A 16,887-nucleotide genomic window follows, 5' to 3' on the forward strand; every position below is an offset into this window, starting at 1 on the left:
CCCCCCTGGGGCAGAGGTGCCTCTGGGAGACCCAGCCTGTAGCACAGTGACCCCCTGGGGCAGAGCAGAGGCGCCTCTGGGAGACCCAGCCTGTAGCACAGTGACCCCCCTGAGACAGAGGTGCACTGAGTACTTCAGCAGAGGCAGCCACCTCTAGCACTGGCTTAAGGAAGGATAGTCCTCATTTTGGAGACAGCAGACAAATGCATAAATCTGTATCCTTGGAGGAACCTTTGTTGGGTCTAAAATAATCGCTTCTGAGTTAAATGCTTGAACACTAACAAAATTAGGCTGTCACTGGCAAATACATTGTGCTGCAGTCAAACCTGCCTCGTGTGATTTTAGTGTGGACTGATCATTTGCCTCTGAGATTTGTACTTCTGGAATGGTGACAGCCCCCCAGTATTAGCATTTCACCTTCTGTGCTGTGGTGTTGCTAATGATCCATTTGTTGACCTAGACTTAAAGCTCTGGGGCTCTAAAGGATGGAGTGAGATGACAGAGTTTTACTCAATCAAATGAGCTCCACAGTTGACAGAAATTACATAGGCCTATGTCAGTATGTCTTCATGTACCAGCTCGGGAGAGGCAGGATGGAAGTGAGGTTATAGACCCCATGCCACCCAGGGGTGCCCTGAGCTCTCCTGGAGCTAACCTGCAATACAACCCAAGGCAGACCCAGTCAACCAGCATCAGCCCAGTTGGCTCTAACAGAATGGCAGATGGAGAATGGATCTGTATGTTCCCAGCTGGAAATGAGTCCATCCCAGATTGCTGTCAATGAATCCTTCTGTTGCTTTTACGGCTTCTGCCTCTCTCCTTACACATTATGATGACTTAACCTTCATGGCTTCAGTTTAATTACTATGCACAAGCTGGTTCAGAACTGTTGCTATGAAGTTGAAATATGTAGCAATGGGCAGGCACCAGCTATATTATTATTATTTTACACCTTACTCCTCATCTTTCTCAATTAGATCTTTTCACCCTTGCTCAACCCTCCTCTTCCAATGGATCCCTTAGCATTCCTTCTCTCTATCTCCTTGTGTCTTGGTTTTTCCCTACCCTTCCTTTGTCATTTCATATTTTTCCCAGTGGCTCCCTTTGTCCAGTTGACCCCTGCCCACTCTGTGATGAGATGGATGAGGTGACAACCTGGCCGACGAATAGCCATAAGAATTGCCTAACTTAAGACTCGAGTACCTGGGGTACCTTTGTGGGTTATGTACCTGGGGCTACCTTTGTGGGTGATGCTGTGGTGCATCACAAATGCGAGCGCCTATGGTTTATAGACCCAGTGCCAGGCTTGGGCCTTGACCAGCCATGGACAGTCTGTGTGATGATGGCATAGGCACCTCTATATTCCTGTGCTAACCATCAGGCAAATTCACATCCTGAGGTTGAACAGATCCCCGATGCCTAAAAGGGAAGGCCACCCCTGCAAACCACTTGACTAGTTTCTTCAGTAATGTGTTTGGCAGCAGCTTTTCTTCTTAGGAAGCAAGCAGAGATTGAGTGGCAAGCATTGATCCAAGCTGGCAGTAGCAGGTCGTATTCCCTGGGTAAGTAGTGGTTAGCTGCACTCCCCCTTATGCATGTGATGGCCTATTATCAGCAATTGCAATCTCCAGGTGGATACTAAAGATAGAAAGCAAATTGTCACAGAATTGAGAACCTGTGTTTCTGTCAGTTGCAGTGTCATACTTATGGTCTGTCCAGGAGACTGATACAGCTCGATTGTTTTGCCCAAGGCAGTCAAGGGTTACTGGGGATGCTCCTGTTTCATCAGTTGGAGTTGTTAATCACTCCTATTCTTCACCCAAAGTATTACTAAACCCCAAACTGGATAACCAATTATTCTTATTTAGCACGTAACTCTCTGCAGGCAGAGTAGTCCCAGAAGGTCGGCGGTGTTGACACTCAAAATAAATTTTACACAACACCTGCAAACAAGATCAAGGTCTAGCCAGTGTTATTTTGTAAGGGAAAAGTGCTTTAATTGGGCACAAACAATTGTACAACTTCTAAAAGTTTGAATCATAAATGGTTTCTGTATGGTTTACATTTTTAATTTGTTGATCTTCAATACATAAGCAAAATAAACAGAACATAAAAACTAAGATAAGCAGTGAAAACCAGACGTCTCAAACATTTGGCCGGAGTTCTACCACAAACAGTATTATAGTGCATAGGCGCAAAGCAAAATAAACATAGTTAACTTTGAATTCTCAAGAGAAGGTTGCGTAGGGTTACTTTTTAAAGATAAAGACATACTAAAAACTTGTAGTGCAATGATTTTGCTTCAGTAGTTGGTACAAACTCGCATGTTGCTGGTCCAACCCACTGTCCCACCACCGTAAGGAATAGATGCACCTACCTTTCATTGGCCGATGGGGGCTTGTACCTCAGAGCTCACTGGTCTCAGTCCAGAGCTTCTAGTATCAGCATAACCAAGGCAATGGTGTAGAAGACCTCAGGGTGAAGTTGGGGGCTAGGCAAGTCTGGGAGCAGGGACCAGAGGTTCCAATGGTAAGTTTTTCAAGAGGGCAATCTTTTCTACCTACTGATGGTAATTGGGTGGCTCCCACAGCACGGGGGAACGGGTCATGAACAAAGCATTCTTGCCTTCCGTGATGGTGGGACTGTGAGCTTCACTTGATGTGCAACAACTTTCATTATCTCAAGGAGTGGCGTAGTTTATGGGCTCCAAAGTGGTAGTCCTTCCATGACTGACTCCGCAGGGCCTCAACGTTAACTTGCTGTGTGCTGGGCTGTTGCAAGGTCCTCCATGTTTGGTGAGCGGACGCCCATATCCTTCCAGCCAATGGGGAAATTCCTTTCCGACAGCAGGTCAGTCACCCACTATTGAGCTCAGACAATGAGTTCACCTTAGTTAACACTTTTGGCTCGGCTTCTGCAGCAAATGGAGTTTCACTTCTTCATTCATGTACACCTCACACACCTACTGCTGGATTTGCCGGGTAGTGAGGCTAATTCACACCGAGAAGACCTCTCCCTGGTGGATGAATGAAATGTGCAGTCAGATAAATCCGTCCAAGATGGAGCTTTTGCTTATCCACAACAACCTCAGCACTTGGGACCTATTCTTGGCATTGTGGCTCAGAGCTGACAAATCAAAATTCATCTGGCCTACGAATTTTGTTTTACCTCAACCATTTCATAAAATTCTCACTCGTACACCCGGTCCATAAAATTCTAATACTGAATGCATTAATAGATTAAAGCATCACGCTTAATAGTTCTGTTTACTTGTGACTTCTAAGCAAGTCACTGAACATATTCAGAATACAGCTGCTCACAAAATATGATTTCATTTCGGTCCAAATCTACTACTTTGCTTGGCATCTTGAGAAAAGGATGCTGTGCAGAACACACTACCTGATAAGTCGCAACACCAATCTTGTTTTTCCTTGCCATAACAAATCAACCAAGGATTTTCAGACCGCTGTGCTTGTGAAATCTCTTTTATTTAATATTTCTTAAAAGGGGCTTCTTATCAGACCCTAATGCCAAATTACGGTGTTCATTCGCTTTTGTGTGGAACTTTTTTGTTGTTAACTTCCTCTGGCTACACGCATTTATGATACTTCTACTAAAGCTGTTCACACCGTTTATGTTCCATTCACTGTCAAGATCTCTTCCCACAGAAAAGGCAGACCGCTTCTAACAGTATGCTAGAATGCTTGCTTTTTATTACTTAGTTGTGTAAAGCAGATGCTTTAGCACGTTTGTGACATTTCCTATACATGCCTCAGTACCTTTCTTTGCACTTTGAAGGCATTATCAGATATATTTTTTTCAACCTAATCTATTTGGTCATTATGATCAAATTCTAAATGTTTAATAGGCACTGCACGTTAAAAATAAAGTTAATATACAAGAGCTATGCTATATTTTACTACTAAACAGGCAACCACAAGTGTGGTTATCTTGCAGACAACAGGGCCATTATTTGAACAGAGTAGTAGGTGCAGTAGCACCGGGCCCAAAAGCTGTCAGAACTCCTCTAAACACCTAATATTGCTATTAAATCAATTAATTTATTTCCCTCTTATTTCATTTTTCAAAATTTTGCTATTACTTACCCGCACTGTACCAATAGTAACAGCACAATATATTACCTTTTTTTACATAAACAAGTCAGAACACTTAAACAGACTTTCTGTAACTTATACTGAACTACTAAGCAAGCTACAACTTACAACAAAACACAGCTTATTATTAAGCACATAGGCGAAACCTAATGCATTTACCATTGCTTGTTATCTTAACCTTTGTTCATTCTGGATTTGCTGGATGTCCCCAAGTTTAGATTATCTAGAGAGACGTGGCAGAAGATCTCAGAGCTGAGGATACTTCTTTCCCCTGACAGCTTGGCAAATCATTTCTTCAGAAAGAAAATCAAAACTTTGCTTTTTGGTGAATCAGCAGAACTATGTTTTATCATGAGTCTCTCTGGGATTCACAGACACACTCTTTATACAACAGTACAAGAAACACTTTCAGAGTGAATATTGTGTACAACAGAATTTCCCCAAAGAAAACCAGCTAGCTGACTGTAAAGCTGGCGGGATACATTTAGAATGAAGGAGGGTCCTGTTGAAAAGGGAAATGTGAATATAAAAACTAACCAGCATTTCCCTGTAACACTGGACAATAGAAGTAGTACCTGGGAAAATAGGAGAAAACGGATTGCTTCAATTCTCTGGAAAGTTGCACATCTATACACTTTTGTAGTCCCACTAACCTTTGTGCAGCAGCGACAAGGGGGTTAGTAGACGGAATAATGGCGCAAAGGGGGTTTGTTATGAGAATTCTGGTTAAGAAGGTGGTGTGGGTTTTGGACTTATGAGCATGTGTGGGTGCAAAGTTTATACACCCCGGAAGATCTGTGTCAAGACACTAATACCGATCTTGCGATGTTCCTCAGGCCAAAACGGAGGTTCACTGATAGACCCTATATGTCGTTCCAGAACCGAACTCGGAATTGAGTAGGACAGAATAGGACCCTGTTGGAACAACAAGAATAGCACAGGTTACATACTAGAGCAGCAGCACAGGCTGAAGGGCAGAATTAGAAGATGCACGAAGAGCAACACATGAAATCCCAGTGCTAAGATGGGCTTAGTGCCATAGGCCCGGCTCAGGTGCAGTGGCAGAGCTGCTACTATCCCTGTAGCACCGAAATAGCCAATGGTGAAGACGATTTGGTAAAGCTCCACCAGGACGTCAGATAGTTCCCTTGTTCCAATGCTACTGTTCACCACACAAACACTTACTATTCAATAACTCCACTTGATGAAATAAAAACAACAAAGTCCTCTTTTAAGAAACAAAAATGCTGTTTTTAATTGCAAGTCTTAGCTGATCTAACAGCGCATTAACATATTTCAACAGAACTTTAACGATGATGCAATTCTTGCACCAACCACAAGGGAAAGCAACTGCACTTGTGCGTAAACAGGCTATGTAAAGGGACAGGTCATTCATAAACACAGCTCAAGCTTCCTCTTCATTCAGCGCCGCTGCAGAGATGGCAGTACCCCAAAAACAAGAAGCGGATGGATACTTCCAATACTGTACCTTCTTTTTCACACTTGCGTCTCCTCCATGAGTTTGTTAGCAAAGCTTCTATCCACAGCAGAGTGACTGGCAGGGGGTTAACAACTCTTTGGCAGTGGGTGTAGTTAAGACCAGGTAGCTAGAATGGTGTCATGGTACCGCCCTGAGGATCTTGCGTGGGAGGGGAGTGAATATAGTGCACTAGGAGTACATATAAGAGCTTCAGGTCACCTGACATGACTTCACCCAAAGGTTTCATAACAAATGGCTCAAGACCAGGCCCTGTCCATGTTCTCCGTGCACTGGTAATACTGCGCTAACGCTGAAGTGGTATTGGCTTTACAATGCAAGCTATCTGCAAGCCACCACTCATCAACACTCTAGAATCAAAACTGGAACTGAGCTTGGTATGATAATAGAAGGCAACCCTACACTCCTACAAATCTGGGGTAGAGGGAGAAGGACAGTCATACCCAGTGCTTCTCCAGACACTGAGGCAACGATTAGAAGGAAGAGGGGGACAAAAAAAAAAACTCTTGCTCGGTGTGGTCACAGCAAAGAGAAGCTCCAGACTCAAAGAAGGAATAGGAAAAAGTACAAACCCAGGAAAGAGGGAGCAGGTCAAATCAGGTGCTACCTCAAAACTTGTGCTACTAATCCCCAAAAGACATCGTTTACACAGTTTTGTCCTGACCTACCCCGTTAGAGAAGCCCTGGAAAAGGGAGAGAGAGTTCATGTTTTGGGGGCTAAGAAATTCATCTCAAATTTCCCCAATGTATTCAGGAGGCGGAGGTGTAGCAACAATGAGGAAAAAACTGAGTAAGAGAAAAAAAAAAGACACCAGTCTGTCCCTTGCAGAATCAGAGGCCTGTGTCAGTTTAAAGTGCATTCTATAATTTTTTGAAGTTCACCTCCTCTTTGGCCTCCAACACTCCACCTCTAGGAGGCTCTTGCCTCTAAGGAGACCACGAGTCTCCTTCCATATACTGCACTCTTTTCATCAGTATTCTGACCATGGGCAAGTCGAAGAATGTAGAAAGTAAAGGAAATAATAATTTGCCATTTCAATGCTGGGATGTGCTTTACTATGAAGTGGGGATTCACTCAAGCTACTGACAATTCTTCCCAAATCAAACACCTTACTTTATGCCTAAACCAGATTTACGTAGGTTAAGGTGTCCACTCACCAAGCTTTCTGCCTGATTTTAACAGCTAATAGAGCCACCACTATAACCATGTGTTGCTCCGTAGCCAGGAGCTTCCACACTGTCCCATTAAATCAGGGCAAAGAGCAGCTGAATCTGAAGGGTTGAAAACTAGATAAAGGCCACACGTGCAATCACACCAGCCTCCAACAAATAATATGTTCAGTTTTGAGAAGTTATTTAAGAAATATCGGTCTTAGAGCACAGTATTTTCACAGGCCCCCAGCCCAAGGCAAGAGTTGGGTTCCCAAACTGAACTTTTAGACACCAATCAAAAGAATCTCCAAACTTAGACATTGTTACACCCAAAGTTTCTCCTAATTAAATTGACAAAAGAGACAGTAGCTGTCTTCTTGACAGCTAAACATTCTGCTGCAGAGGAATGCGGCCAATAACTGCAGTTGGAAGATCAACTATAACCGACAATCTGAGTGTAAGTAACTACAGACACTGGAACAGTCTGCTCAGAAACACGGTCAAATTATTAACCAATGACAGCTCTTACCAGGAGTGCATAACCGCTCTATGCAGTTCCAGTTCTAGAAACTCAAACACTGATGGAATGACAAGCAATACCACACAATCACAACACACAAAAGCCCTTCTGAGTATCCATCTCGAGGCACCTTTACAGGTAACTGATTAGAGTTCACCTCTCCTCCTGGAGGAGAAGCAGCAGCAGAGACAACGATCATTGTGATCGAACTGAACTCTTTCCTGACAAAACATATCATTACTAGGGTGAACTTAAGCTGGTGCTTTACCGTGAAGTAACAGGATTTACTGGTATAATTTCCTAGTATGTACGTGAGTGGTGGTGGTTTTGGCTAGGAGCGAATGCATCAAATTTGTACAGTGAGATCTCCTGACACCCCTTGTGCAGTCAATTGTACGTTGGAAGCGAGACAACAAGATCAAGTTGTATAACTTATGGTATAGCTGTGCATCTTTTTAATGACGGACAGTGGGCATGTGGCAAACGAAAACAGAACTAATCACTGGATATCCAAAACTATGACATGAAACAAACATCATACATCTCGTACCAACCCAGGCGCAGTCAGTGAGAACTCCCCCATACAAGCCAGCCTGCTTGATCTATGCCGTTACCATCATGGAAAGGTGGTTTTAACCCTTAAGTATCGCTCAACTCTCCTATGGACTATCCAACAGAAAAATACTGTCTCTCACTCACCCATACAAGGAAACTGCATATAATTATTTTCCTTTCCCTACCATTTTAGTTTATATGCACAGAGCTGCAAGTCATAACTACAACATGATCTGGGAGTCAAAACCTCTTTGGACAGAGAAGGAAGTTTAACATTCCTGCTGAATTCACTGTATTCTTATTTCACTAGTGATCTACGTAGGGTATGAAAGTAATAGATGATTCCTATGCTTTATTCACTATTAAATGTAGGGATAACAGGCAGTGAAGACCACCATTGGTTAAATTATCTTTCTGGAACACTGGCAGGCTGTAAACACATTTCTCACGCGACTTGCCATGCCAGTAACAGCAGATTCCAGTGCTAAGAGGTAGGGGTTGTTTGGGATAGCTTTAAATGTTTGCCGAAGAATCAATGGAATGATGCTACCACATCCTCCAAAGGTAAGAGAGGTTGTATGAAATGCATTTGTATAACTCACCTGCATGAAGATTGATCCAAACAAACATGTGAACGTGGCACATTTCAGAGCAAACTTCTACATAGTTGCCCTAGCACAGCATTAGAGCGGTGCATTGCACAATGAGTGAGATGAAAGGCAAGAGCTAGTCCAGTGACCCGGCTGCCAGCTCTGCTAAGATGTGCTTTTGTATTAACAATACAGTAGAAAGCACTAGCAAATAGCCAATGTGGCACACACTGACCGTTCTAGTCTCCTGAGAAGCTGGGACACGCACACCACCAATGCCTCGATGTAGGACAGGGACTCAAGTAGTCATTGAAAGAAAAAACGCTTTTTTCCTGTTTCCTATGCCCCCAATTCCTAATACTCCGAATCACAGTTGAAGGCCTTTGTAGACTATCGACTGTGGTGGAATACACACACCATCACTCTTTCTGTTGGCGACTGCTGCAAGTAACCGGTTCTTTGGGTTTGTGTAAAGTCAGTATCCTGGTGGAGAATGATGGCGATGACCAGAACCACCTCCCTTAGTAACCACTTAACACTTATTTCCTGTTGCATAAAGCGACATGCAAAACAGAGACACCTCAAACTAGATCTCATAATAAACGGGAAGTTACTCTTAAAGCACTTGTGTACATTTGTTTTCATGTATGGGGATAAAGGCCACAGGCTGCAACGATCGAATACTTGTTCTCAGTTTCAGAACATTGACCATTGTTAGAGCAAACACATCGGAGTCGGTGTGAATGGCACGAGCAGCCACAGAATCTACCCCCAATACTCCACAACACATGCATCCTAACTTTTACCTGCATTTTAACCAATTGTTACTCTCTTCAGGACAAGAGGACTTGAACGCAGACTTATGTCCCAAATGAATTTTTGAAACAAGGAGCTCACATGGGACTCAAACACAGAGGTAAGGTGCAAGAGAAATGTGAAAAAAACCAGCTTAAATGGGTTCTTGAACACAGACATATGTCTCAAAAGAAATTTGAAAAAAGAGCTCAAATGGGAAACAACAATCTACTATCTCCCAACTTTGGAGTAGCCCCTCATACGACCGGGGTGAGATCAGTCTTTTCTAAGCCCAGATCTATCAATTTCAAGCTAAGGCCCTTCCATATTGTGCCAAACTCTTGTCTCCTCTTTTCAGTAAGTTTTAACAAGATCATAGACATAGATGTGAAAGTCATCATTGAATTTGATGAAGTACACAGTGGGCTTGGCTGGGACCTGGTAGATGAACATTCCAGTCTTTTTTACTCCTTTCTCATTAACATATTCTACTGGCTTGCCAGCCAGGCTCTCCTCTTCTTCTTCCACGTCAGAAGAACCCCGGTCTGGCGGCAGCAGAAACTTGTTCTCTGAAATGAAAAGAAGAAATAATAAGTTATCGCAAGCCCCCACAAGGAGAAAGTCCTTTTATTTTGGGGTTTTAGAACACCACTAACTATTTGCATACCCCATGTGTTTTGATTCTTGGAAGGAGTTGCTGGAAAGCAGCAACACTATGGTTCTAAAACAAATTACAAATCTACACAATGCCTCGAATACACACCACCAAATATGACATCAGCTAGCCATTGAAGGTCCAGCTTAAACACGCTTCAAAAGATAATCATATGAGAAGTGATTATTGATATATTTTGGTTATTATATAACTGGTTCTATTAGGTACAAGTACAATTATGAGATTTTTAAACTAGATTAAGCAACAGCACAACAGTCCTAGCCTCGAAAAATGGGTGTCATTGGGGAATGATCCCAGTCAGGCTGAAAAACAACTTTTGGTACACCATGATTGGTTGGTTTCTCCTGCTTCCTAGCACTCTGAGGCATTTACAGGTACATTCAGAACAAGACACTGTACAACATGATATAATTTGCCACACAGTAACTAAAATAAAAGGGTTATGGCTCCAGTGGTGATAAGATGGCACCATACCAGAGAACAAAGAAGCAAATATCAGAAGCTGTGAACCTTTTAAAGTGCAACTACATTCAACAGTGACACCATTAGGTGAAGTTTATTACCTGCAAACGTAGTATTCTTGCAGGAACTTCTTTTGCTGGCTAACTCTAAAATAAACAACACTTTCTCAAACCTATACCAAGTCCACAAATTGGTCAGGAATGTTAAAAACGGAGCATTACTGGGAAGTACCCCTTGACCACTCTACTTATGAGGAGCAGGATAGACAGGAAGGTGTACAGATCACTTACGAATCCAAAGATGCTGGTGTTGCTGAATCCAGAACGCACCAACCAGCAGACAGTAAGCCCTGGATCCCAGCACCATGAAGTACAAATAGGTCTCAAAGCTTTAACTGTACAGTCCTGCTTTACGGCGTTGTGGCATGAATAACGTCAAGTCAGGAGTGGCTGGCGCAGAACATAATAATCCACATTTGTAAAGCGCACAATCACCCGTAAGGGTCTCTAGGCGCTGGGGGCCGTCGGGAAGATTAAGCAAGCTATTGCCCAGAGTCACATGGTGCTGGGCTAACCTGCCGCCGGAGCCGGGGATCGAACCCTGATCCCCAGATTCCAGCGTCAGTCGCCCTGGCCGCGGCGCCACACCTCTCCCATAGGAGTGTATAGGCAAATATAAGATGACACAAATTCTACGGCAAGCCAAGCTGAAACTTTTCCATGCAAAAGGTTAATATTTAACTTTACAAAAGGGCCTAATTTCCGCCTGTTTAGTGTGATAATAGAAACAAAGCATCCCACCGTCCAACACACAAACTAAAGCGCCCACAAAAGAACTGGTTATATTAGTAAATAAACATTACCAAGCTGCTGACAAGACCAGTATTCCAAGCAGTTCTAAAAGTACATGACTGGAAAGCATTCCGCTAACAACATCCAGTCGCAGATTTTTTTAATCCTTTATATTCATAAACAATATGCTGTCTCTACATGCATGCAAGATCTCGAAAACACTCAATACTGTTTGTATTTGAAAAATGCAATAAGGAAAACAGGTTTGCATTTGGCAACATTTTAAGGGGTGGGGGAGAGTGAAATGGGGACACTGCATTTTGAAATCCACTGTGTCATAATGCATTGTAGGGTCAGTCTGGACATTTGTTTTTGACAGAGAATGGTGTACAAATTAGAAGTATCATTTCCCACTTTTAGGCAACTGGCTTGCACATGGGCTGTTTATGAATTAAAAAAAGTAGCCATGATGGAGTACCAAGATTACACTTAAATAGCATTTCCTGATCCATCACGATATTCTGATATTAGTCAAATGTAAAATAAACGAGCAAATTTGGAAAAAACACTCTTGGATGTGAAGATCTAATACCTAGTGAGGAAAATGGAACAAACATAAAAAAAAATAATTACTAGGGAATCTGAAGTCCCTCCTTTTGCACACAAAAGTAGAGAAAACATTATTTTAGTTTCATTATGTCTTAGGCTTGGCCTCTGGATGATAAATGGGCACTCACGCAAAGCACCCACTGCCTTCCAGGAGAGAAAGAAACAAGCATTGACAGAGCCAATAGGTCTTGCCTTTTGGATGCCAATGCTGACCTCCTAGTATCACCATTGTTTTTTTTCCACACCAGGTTACTGTGGCAGGGGCCACTGTGTACGAAATACGCCTGGTTGTATATATGGAGTCTAAACACAGAGTTTTTAACGGTTGTTAATTACACAAACATGTGAAAATGCACTGCATTGGATGAACATTCTGGGCAAATCATTTAATCTTCCCGTACTCTCATGTAAAGCGCTTCAATACCTTTAGTCAAGACTGCGCTAAATAATAATGTGGGTGAGAGTCTTGGCTCAACATTTTGGGCAAATCATTTATTCCCCACGCGCGCTCATGTAAAGCGCTTGAATACCTTTGGGTCCAGATTGTACTATATAATGATGTGGCTGCAATAGTGACACATGAAAGCGGGTGCTGTGGTAAACAAGCACTGAAAAGATAGAGAGCTTGTGTGCAGTGCTCTTCAACAAAGGCAACGCGAGTCCCTTATACAATTGCTAAAATGGGACAAGTGGAAGAGTACAAGTACCACGGGGCTGCTCCGTGGGAGTAATCAATGACGAAATGGTGGGACAAAGTGGAACGATTAACCACTCAGAAGCAAGGATTTTTAAAAAGCACTGACAAACAAATGAAATGCAGTTGGTGGCCTGTAAGCCCACTAAGTATATCATTTCTCGGAGAGACTGCGCAAGCACTGTCTAGGCTTGACCTAAAAATGAGAAGACAGGGGGAACGCAAAAGAGGGGGAAAGCAAAAGAGGGAGAAGTTGAAAATGAGTGCAAGCACATGCAAGTTTACACCTACCGACAAGGTCTATGGTCGCACAGAGGAAGAAAACTTTCCTCTTCTCTATTCTGATAGAGAAGCACATGAAAAAAGCAAAAAGATACCAGGTTGCATTCCTTGATGGCTGCACCATAGCTCTGAAGACCAAACAGAAAAAACATGAACCACATTCTTTTTTGCCAAGAGTGAAGACCGATTTAAGAAGAGCATGACGAAAGTCTCCATATTAATAAAGTATTAACCTGCTGTCCCTCTTGCAGACAATATAAGCACATGGGCAAAGAAAAACCATCAAAAAGCCAAGCCATAATACAGTAGGGTTGCTGGCCTATACATTACACCACACCTGACAGACATCTGCAGTCCCTCTCCGGAAGATGCCCCCAAGACATGGAATTTGCCAATAACTGTTTCTTGGGTGCAAATAAAACAAGCACTGGAAATGCAATAGGTCTCACAATTGCTTGAGTTAGAGCTATTGGCATTGTAAATGGCAATGTCCTTTACCTATGTGTTATGGAGTGTATGTGTGCAGTCGAATTATGTGGGTTGGATTGGAATTGTTAGTAGTGGAATTGTTTGGCATCGAATTGTGTGGTATGGAGTGGATTTTCGTAGTGGGATTATGTGGCATGGTATGCAGTGGAATTATGTGGTAATGAGAGTACTGGAATTATGTGGATTGGGATTGCGTACTATGGAGTTAAATTATATGGATTGGGTTGAGTGGTCTGGATTGGGGTGGGGTGGATTGTATTGTTCTGGGGCGGATTGGTGTTGGGAAGTGGATGGATGTGGATTGGAGTGCATCAGAAGGACACCTACGGAACCACATAGGAAAGGAAAACTATTATTAATATAGTTAGTGGTTAAAGTAAGAGGTGGAGAAATATGATAGAAAATATAATTTGGACTAGTTCTGTCTTGCAAGTATGATTTAAAAAAAATTCTCTCTCTTATGCGGACCACAATCAATACTGAAAAAGGCCACATATGAATTAAATTAATGTACAAGACAAGCGCACCAAGAAAACCTAGAAGGTTTTTACATTAACCCTAAAAAAGTACTGATCTGATTGCAGACCACCTTTGTATCAAATACTTGCATGCTACGCAGCCAATTATTACATATGAATGCTAGATTTGGGTGCCTTCATAATCCAAGGCTCGGCGTGATTGCAATTAAGTACATCTAAAAGAAAATAATGTATTTCATCTTCTTTGCTCTAGAATGAGGTTTTGCACACTGCCACACTATATCTATTAATGCACAAGTTACTACTTGTGTAGCAATATATCTGTAAGAGACATTAGTTAGTAATAGATTCCTTACCTTAGAATATCCCCAGGCGTCAGACTGGAAAGTTTTGCTTAGCAGTACCCCTGCGCGTCAGTAGGTGGCGTTCTGCGGTTCCGCATCCGTCACTGGCGTAATAGGCACCGAGATGACGTCACGGAGAGTACTTAGGCGCCACCCATGCGCGCTGACGCCAGTTCTGTACACTACTTTCCGCACCAGGAACGCAGAGCCATGCAAGATACTGACCATTGGTGCATAAAACTAGGGCCCTAAAAGGGATGACCTTAACCCTAGTAATCAGTTCGCAGAAAGGGGAGGACGGGTGGGGCGGTAAGGAATCTATCACGAACTAATGTCTCTTACAGATATATCATTACACAAGTAGTAACTTGTGCATCTGAAAGAGACACGTTAGTGATAGATTCCTTACCTTAGAATAGATACACCAATAATACCAACCCAGTTGGTGGGTCTGCGAACAAGATTACACCAGAAAGTCCCTCCGGACTCAACTGTCAAGGCAGTAGTGCTTGCTAAACGTGTGCAGCGAGGCCCACGTAGCTGCCTGCCAAATGTCCTGCAAGGGAACGTCGTGTCCCAAGGCAGTAGTGGCTGCTGTTGCCCTGGTGGAAGGGGCACACAGCTCCACAGGAGGCTCCTTCTTAGCCAACGAATAACAGGCCTTGATGCAGAGAACGACCCACCGAGAAATGGTCCGTTTGTGCACGTCCCAACCTTTTTAGGCACCCACGTAGCCAACTGTTGTGTGCGGCTCAGATAGAAGGAAAGCGCACGTTTTGAAAAGAGCATTTATATAGCGCGATAGCTACCCTTAGGCGTCCTAGCGTTTTGGGTCCAAACTGTGGAGCCTCTCTTCAAGGATGTGGAGGCAGAAAGAAGGTAGGCAAAGTTATGGTCTGCCCGATGTGGAAGGGTGTGACAACCTTTGGCAAGAAAGAAGGACGGGTCCTCAGAACTACCTTGTCCAGATGAATAGGAAGGAAAGGAGGTCTAAAAGAAAGAGCCTGGAGCTCACTCACTCTTCTGGCAGAGGTGATAGCTACCAGGAAAGCAGTCTTAAGAGTGAGAAGACGTAAAGGACAGTTATGAAGGGGCTCGAAGGGAGCGCACATCAGAAACGTCAAGACAAGGTTTAAGTCCCACTGAGGCATAATAAACGGCACCAGAGGGAACGTGTGCGTAATGCCTTTTAGAAAACGATTCACAACCGGGAACTTAAAAAGAGAAGGCTGATCAGGAAGCCGTAGAAAGGCGGAATTGGCCAAAAGATAACCTTTGATAGTGCCCAGAGCAGAGCCCTGCTAGGCTAAAGAAAAAAGGAACAAAAGAACCTCGGAGAGGATCCACAGCCTACGCCGTGCACCATGCCACAAAGTTGTTCCACCTGCAGGCGTACACAGTTTTTGTAGAGGGACACCTGGCTGCCAGAATGACATCACAGACTACGGGAGGAAGATCGAAAGGCTCAATCTCCACGCATGGAGGTGGAGGCTGGACAGGTTCGGGTGGAGAACCGTCCCCTGCTGCTGCGACAGAAGATCCTTCCGAAGAGGCAATCGGATCAGGGGATCGATCGCCATGCTGAGTAGCTCGGGATACCAGTATCTTCGTGCCCAATCCGGAGCCACAAAGATGACTTGGGCCCGGTCGCGTCTGATCTTCTTCAGCACTCTGGGCAGAAGTGGTATATGCGGAAGGGCGTACAACAGACCGCAACTCCACTCGTGATGAAAAGCGTAGCCGAGCGAGTGCCGCCTTGGAAATTCCAACACGCAGAATTTATGACATTGCGCGTTTTCTCCGGTGGTGAATAGATCCAACCAAGGCTCTCCCCACTGCTGAAAGAGACCTTGCGCCACGTCAGAGTTCAGATGCCATTCGTGATCCATCAAGCACCGGCGGCTGAGTTAGTCAGCCCTGGCGTTCAGAGAACCGGCCAGGTGTTGAACCACCAAGGTAATCCCTTGATGCTCCAGCCATGTCCAGAGGCACAGAGCCTCCTGACATAGGGTCCAGGACCCCACCCTGCCCTGTTTGTTGCAATACCACATGGCCGTGGTGTTGTCCGTGAACACCTGCACTACTCTCCCCCTGACTGAGGGGAGGAATGTCTTCAGTGCAAGCCGGATCACCCGCAGCTCCAAAAGGTTGATATGGAGCCGGGACTCCGCCGGGGACCAGAGGCCTCTGATGTCTGCCTCTCCCAAGTGGCCAACCCTTTCCAGGAGGGACGTATCCGTCACCACTGTGTTCTCCGGTTGGGGAAGGGAGAAGGATCTGCTCTTGACCCAATCTCGATTCGTGAGCCACCACTGTAATTGTTGAGCAGTGCCCTCCGAGATCTGGACATGATCGGACAGGTTGCCCTGATGCTGCGCCCACTGGTACTTCAGGTCCCACTGCAGAGCCCGCATATGCCATCTGGCATGTGTCACCAGCAGGATGCAGGAGGCCATCAGGCCCAGGAGTCGTAGGGTCATCCGACTGAAACCCAGGATAGAGGCCGAAAGATCGGAATCATAGCCTGAATATCCCGGACTCGCTAGTCGGGAGGATAAACCCGAAACAGTGTCGAATACAGAACCGCTTCGATGAAGGGGAGCTTCTGAGAGGGACTCAGGTGCGACTTAGGCACGTTGATGGAGAGCCCCGCAACTGCAGGAGGTCAGCCGTAGTCTGAAGGTGGTTGGCGACAGCCTGGGGCAAGCCAGCCTTCAACAACCAGTTGTCGACGTAGGGGAAGACTGAAACCCCCGACCTGCGCAGGTGAGCCGTGACCGCCGCCATCACCTTTGTGAGCACCTGAGGGGCGCTGGTAAGGCTAAAGGGGAACACG

General features: G+C 44.4%; 2 protein-coding genes across 3 annotated transcripts in view; both read right to left on the reverse strand.

Moving 5' to 3' along the window:
* LOC144799088 (spindlin-W-like) overlaps window positions 1–2,495 on the reverse strand; it is a 30,512-nt gene extending 28,017 nt beyond the window's left edge. The window contains exon 1 of the mRNA XM_078670277.1: window positions 2,378–2,495. The gene's annotated coding sequence lies outside the window, so the exon portion shown is untranslated. The remainder of the gene's footprint in view (window positions 1–2,377) is intronic.
* LOC144799087 (spindlin-W-like) overlaps window positions 1,976–16,887 on the reverse strand; it is an 85,701-nt gene continuing 70,789 nt past the window's right edge. Inside the window, exons 5-6 of one of the 2 annotated variants that reach the window (XM_078670274.1) lie at window positions 9,664–9,794; window positions 1,976–3,016 (exon numbers count right to left, since the gene is read on the reverse strand). In XM_078670274.1, coding sequence (XP_078526400.1) covers window positions 2,996–3,016; window positions 9,664–9,794 — 152 coding nt within the window. In that variant the 3' untranslated portion in view covers window positions 1,976–2,995. Of the gene's footprint in view, window positions 3,017–5,344; window positions 9,795–16,887 lie in introns of those variants that run through there. The other variant, XM_078670272.1, reaches the window with a different exon arrangement.

Source organism: Lissotriton helveticus, chromosome 12, assembly GCF_964261635.1.
Source record: "Lissotriton helveticus chromosome 12, aLisHel1.1, whole genome shotgun sequence".
Classification (NCBI taxonomy): domain Eukaryota; kingdom Metazoa; phylum Chordata; class Amphibia; order Caudata; family Salamandridae; genus Lissotriton; species Lissotriton helveticus.